We start from the raw sequence: 6,402 nt of genomic DNA on the forward strand, positions 1-6,402 counted from the left end.
CCTCTGTAGAGCCCACACCACACACACACACACATTTATACTGACACTAACCATGATACTTTAAATCTGGATCTGGTATAACATGTGTAAATAATGCTCTCACATGTGTGGTTCCCACCCTGGTTTACACCTTCCTAACGCTCGTAATTTGGTTTATTTAACGATAATCGTGATCTTGTAACAGCCCTGATCTGACCTCATCAGGTCCAAGTAATCTGAGTACAAAAATACTCGAGTCTCACTGTAGTCAGTTAGTTTTTACTTTTACTTAAATGTGATGTTTAATATGTAAATGAGGCATTGCATTATTTACTTTATGTAACTTTTAATGAAGTCTACAATAAACACAGATGTGCAGATCATGGGAGGAATATTTCCAGGAAGCATTCGACATATTTAGAATCCGTGCATGAAAAATGATTTTGTGTTCTACTTTTACTCGGATACTTGATAAACACAACTGTGAAGGAGGGAGGGAGGAAGGAGGAGAGAAGAGGAGGCAGGAGAGAGAGAGGGAAGGAGGAGGAGGATAAATGAAAGCCGAGGGAGGTGAAGCATCCACAGACTGACGGTGTGTAAACTCTACAGTTTCTCAGCGCACGCAACAGCCTCCCACCTCCTCCACCTCCACCTCCATCCTCCATCCATCCTCCTCTTTTCTCTCCTCCCTCCTCCTTCCATGCCGGCGGAGGTCTCCGCGGGGCTGCCATGGCGAAGATGCGGGTGTCGTACGAGTACTCCGAGGCCGAGGACAAGAGCATCCGGCTGGGGTTGTTCCTGTCGCCTGCGGGTCCTCAGCCTCTTCATCCTGGGCTTTGCTGGGTCAGCCCGACCCTGCCGAGCCCCAGAGCAAGCCGGCCAACTGCACGGTGAGCCCGGATCCGTCTCGAGCGGGGCCGGAGGCGAGCTGCTCGGAGCCGCCGCTCGGAGCTCGTTACTCCGCCTGTTTGTAGTCATGGTCGGTGCAGTTGGAGCTGATCATGAGTAACTTATTACAGTGTGTATTTATTACTGTTTTTAGTTACATATTACTATAATTACGATTGAACTTTGAAGCAGCAGTGTCAGTGTCTATATGTAATATGTTCAATTGTGGTAGTACTACGTAGTATTTCAGGTTTCACTGCCAACTATATGAATATTATTGTCATATTTTTGTATTCAATAGCTCTAAAACTTTGATTGTTGTCAGCTCTCAGGATCATTAATATTTAGTAAATGTTATAATATTCAGAATTTACTTTTCATCACAGGAAACTGTTATTTTGTTGTTTTGGACAAAATTAGATTTGAAGACGTCACATGTATAAACACATTTCATCTGATCTGTTATTGTCCACATGAATCATTCCTGTTGTTCAGTGACCAGGATGACCTAATATTTTATTTTTATTGTAGAAGTGTGATTGAGTGATCAATTATTAACAGACTATTAATCACAAACTGCTTTTATGGTTTAACTAGTGACTAATTTCTTTGATTTGAGCTTTTTCTTTAATTATTCTTGAATATTTTCATGTTTTGGACAAAGACGTCACATATAATCTGACCTGATGTTGTTGTCTGCAGATCATTCCTAGAAAGTATTTTCTGTAAACATAGAACGTTTGATCATTCTTCATACTCTGATATAAATATTTATATATAATATAGCCAGAATATTAAATAGTGTATTTTCCTGCTGAGGTGCTGGTGTTTCTCATGTCGCTGTGGCTCAGCTTGATAATCTGTTTATCCTCGGACTGAGTGAAGTGATGAATCAGGACAGAGTGATACAGATCGCTGACGCTCTGACAGTCGTGTACTGTCACTGTCCAGTTTTACGTCTGTAGTGTCATTTTTATTTTTTATGTCTTGTTCGTTTGTAGCCACAGGCCTGACTCCAGGGACCGTCCTTGTCCCCAGAGGACTTTGTTTGGGACTCGTCCACTGTGGAGTCAGACTGTTCCCAGATGGAAGTTTAAAGTTGTTGATGATGTCATCCTGCACTCAGGGGGCGTTGTACTAATCTGCATCCAATGAAACGCTTTCTCTTAATTAATTAACTTAATCTGATGAATCTGACTGAACCGGGTGGATGAGCACAGCCTCTGAGACCAACAGGGAATAACGTCACAGAACCGAGGAGATGGACAGCGTGAAGGTAACTGAACCGACTCAGCCCGGGACGCCAGGAGCCAAACCCGCAAGAAAACCACCTGTATAGACTCCTGTGTTCACTGTTGACTGGACACTGCTGGTTCAGAGGTTCTGTCGCTGTGTTCACTGTTAGACTGGACACTGCCGGTTCAGTGGTTCTGCGCTTGTCACTGTTAGACTGGACACTGCCGGTTCAGAGGTTCTGTCGCTGTGTTCACTGTTAGACTGGACACTGCCGGTTCAGAGGTTCTGTCGCTGTGTTCACTGTTAGACTGGACACTGCCGGTTCAGAGGTTCTGTCGCTTTGTGTTCACTGTTAGGCTGGACACTGCCGGTTCAGAGGTTCTGCGCTGTGTTTCACTGTTAGACTGGACACTGCCGGTTCAGAGGTTCTGTTGTCGTGTTCACTGTTAGACTGGACACTGCCGGTTCAGAGGTTCTGTTGCTGTGTTCACTGTTAGACTGGACACTGCCGGTTCAGAGGTTCTGTCGCCGTGTTCACTGTTAGACTGGACACTGCCGGTTCAGAGGTTCTGTTGCCGTGTTTACTGTTAGACTGGACACTGCCGGTTCAGAGGTTCTGTTCGGTCCAGCTGTGTTCACTGGAAGGTACACGCTGATGCTAGCTGTCAATCAAAAGTTGCTGTTTTTACAGGAAACACATTAAAATCAGGAAGTAAACAGAACTCTACTTCCTGTTTCATGGGGCTGTGATGGGCTCATTACTGCCCCTGGTGGCCAGAGTTAGGTCGTGTTTTTTGTTCTGCTTTTGGGCTTCGAGTCAGAGAATCACACATTTGTTAATTGGTTCATCTGTGATTTTATCTTCGATTAAAGTGTCTGACGTTGTTCGTCGTCGGCGGTTTCCCCAGTGGGAAAACAACCAAAGCTGTTCAGCATCTTTCTGGGTTAGAGCCAGACAAACAGCAGTGCCGTCCACGCTGATGTCGGCTTATCACTGAACTAATTGTTGTATTTTTCCAGCTAACCTGACAAATGTTAAGTGCACTGCACTTAGCAACCCTCCACCACTGATTTACAGGTCTGGGTTCTGCTTCTTTAAAACTAAAGTACAAACATTTTATAGGTTAGAAATAAATCTTTCAGAGTTCACACCGCTCTCCTGAAACACTTTTTAAAAATGCTGTCTCGTTGGGTCATAACAGTCGTCTCATGACCTTTAGTTTTGACAAAAATCTAAAAATATTGCTCGAATGCTCCACAAACCTCAGGACATTTATTTTAATGTGTGTTTGTCCGGCTTCGGGTCGTTTGGTTTCTTCATGCTGCGTCACTTTCCAGTGTGGTTTATTAAAACTGTTTGCACAGCGTTTCGAAGCCACTGGGACTTTTCATGACATAAATTACAGCCTGCTCCGGCCTGCTGCTCTCCCACTGTTTACCGTGGATGATGAATTCGTAGCGACCTGATTTATTTGGCTGTTAGCTTATTGCATCGTGCTGAAATAATGTCCGTGTGTTACCGAGAGTGGAAGCCTTTTGTTTTGTCTTTAAATGGCACAATGCAAACTCATGTTGCAGGGAGAAAGACTCGGCTCCGTCATTCACTAACCCACAGCTTCATGTGACATAAATCACAATGTTTGGACTTGTTGCAGCTCTCTGACCTCCTGAGTGATGAAGACAGCTCTGACTTTTATCAGATCTCAGTAGATTGATTGTGCATTAATATTTATATTAATGCCTGCAGCTGTTATTTCAGTGCTTTAGTGTGCAGGGAGAAGAAATGCATCACATCATTAATCTGTCAACACCTGTCAACATGTATGAATTAGTGTTTTTGACGAATGACTGCGCTCAGTTATAGATATAGTCAAACTTCATGTTTTTAAACTTCATATATGTCACTGTATGAAGTTTACAATGATAATGTTGCAGAGGTACCACTGGTGTTGAGATATTTTGGTATCAGTGAATTTGTTCTTATTTCCACCTTTAACATTAGCAAAGACTTTCAGGGTCGGCACTGACATGTCTGCTGAACGTGGCTAAAGTTGGTGAACCTGAAATCAGCAGCAACCCGCTCTGTGATCACATCCAGCGCTTCCTTCCACACAGACAGGAAATATTAACCTGTTACCCCACGTTACGAAGTATCCTGAAGTACCTGTAGGATCTGCATTAGTGAGTTATCCAGATGTGCTAACATCAGCAGGTAAACACGGTGTTTGCTTCTCACACTCGAGCTCTCGTGTTTTTGGTTTGGAAAGACTAAAGAAGACAGCAGCCTCCAAACGGTCTATAAATAGAGTCTGTCTCTGACGAACTGATGAACACTTCAAGCTTGATGGACCTGCTAATACTTGCTAAGCTAATGTTGGACAGACCCTCAGTGGACTCGTGAAGACACAAACTGATGTTGTCACTGTGTTCATGATGACATACTGTGTTCAGACATCCATCCACGTCCTTCCTCTTATCCGGGGTCGGGTCACGGTGGCAGCAGCTTCAGCCTCCTGGAGGATCTCGAGGCGTTCCCAGGACAGACGGGTTATATCCTCCCTCCAGCAGGTTCTGGGTTCGCCCCGGGTCTCCTGTCAGTTGGACACCTGGACCATCTCACGCTCCATTTTGCCAAGACCCTGAGATACTTCAACCCGGTCTGGTTAGAAATCGAAAACACAGCTAAGCGTTGTTTTCCTGTTCTTTCCTCCAGGTGGTGTCGGTGTTGCGTCCTGAGGAGATGTTCGAGTGCGTGTTCACGTGCGGTACGGACTGTAAGGGCACGTCGCTCTATCCCTGCCTGCAGATCTTCGTTAACAACTCGGAGTCGAACTCTGAAGCTCTGCTGCACTTTGATGAGCAACAGCTGGTCCTCAACCCAAAGGTACGACAAGACGACTCCACCCTGACGTGTCGAACTTCCATGACTTCATAGAGTTCATAGACCGGTTAGAGGACAGAAGAAGATGCAGACAGACAGACAGACAGACAGACAGACAGACAGACAGACAGACAGACAGACAGACAGACAGACAGACAGACAGACGGCCGGTTCGAGAATTCGAGGTTAAACGACTGAATGAATGCTGCAACATGTGGATAAAAATGGAGCCGTGACCTCGTGGATTACATGTTGTCATCAGTGTTTTTGTTGTTGTTGTTGTTGTTGTTGTTATCGTTGTTGTTGTTGTCGTTGTTGTTGTTGTTATCGTTGTTGTTGTCGTCACTGTCATCGTCGTCATCGTTGTGTTTGGTGTCAGGAGAGTCTCGGTGTGTTTTTGTGTCACAGCTGCTTGAAGTCACGAGCTGAACAGAAATAGACGACAGTGAAGGCACCATTAACAAACAGCTGACACTAAACACACCACAGCTGATCCTGTGTGTGTGTGTGTGTGTGTGTGTGTTTTGATTTAACCAGTTAAACCAGACTGGCCAAAAGTATGTGGACACTGTCATATTTTTGTTGTTGTGATTTTGTTTTGGCTTCAACTCTGTGATTTACAGAGTTTCCTCATGGACAGTAGAGTAAACTTCTGTAGCTGCTGTTAGCTCATGTTAGCTCAGTCTGTTAGCCGGGCTGCCAGAACTGTGAGCTCAGAACACCGGGGCAGTGTTAGTGTTTGTACCACAGGCTTACAGGCCCAGCAGCCATAATGGCAGAGGAGAAGAGGACGCTGACGGACAAAGATTTCTAAATGATGATTTTTATTTGAAAAAGGATTTCAGAGCACGTCTTCAGCAGTGTGTGTTCATGAGATTAGTTTCACCACACACACACACACACACACACACACACACATGCTGTAAATCCTCCTGCAGGTTTTTATTGGTCCACAATCTCAATTCTATGACGCTGTGTCCACACACTTTTGTCCACGCGTCGTGTGGGGAACACCCCGCCGATGAGACAAACAAAATAAAAGCATCATACAGACAGCGTGTGTCCGTCCGTCTGTCGGTCTGTGGGACATCTTGCTCCTCTTTAGTGCACGTCTGGGTCGTCGTTATGGCAACAGAGTAAATATAGAGGGGAGAGACGGCGCGTCATCGATGCCGCTCAGTCACCATGGCGACCTGCAACAGAGATGATGTGAGGCAGAGAGAGAGACGAGTCACGCTTCATTCAGAAATCCTTTAATGTCGAACAGAGATCAGGATGGATGTCACCTCTGACCTTTATCTGACCAATCAGGTGCAGGCTTCACTCAGGGCACCTGTAAAGCCCCGCCCACTTCAAGGTCTGAATTATAAGGAGACAGACAGACAGGCAGACAGACAGGCAGACAGACAGGCCGCTGA

The 6,402-nt window shown here is 45.2% G+C and overlaps 1 protein-coding gene across 1 annotated transcript; it reads left to right on the forward strand.

Moving 5' to 3' along the window:
• The first annotated feature begins 581 nt into the window (after positions 1-581).
• On the forward strand, positions 582-5,084 carry LOC113744069 (calcium-activated potassium channel subunit beta-4). The gene is given in 3 exon segments (XM_027272253.1): positions 582-835; positions 838-869; positions 4,817-5,084. Coding segments are annotated over 3 exon segments (381 nt in total). The 5' UTR covers positions 582-708; the 3' UTR covers positions 5,039-5,084.
• Positions 5,085-6,402: the final 1,318 nt, after the last annotated feature.

This window comes from Larimichthys crocea, chromosome XX (genome assembly GCF_000972845.2).
Source record: "Larimichthys crocea isolate SSNF chromosome XX, L_crocea_2.0, whole genome shotgun sequence".
In the NCBI taxonomy this organism is placed as follows: Eukaryota; Metazoa; Chordata; class Actinopteri; family Sciaenidae; genus Larimichthys; species Larimichthys crocea.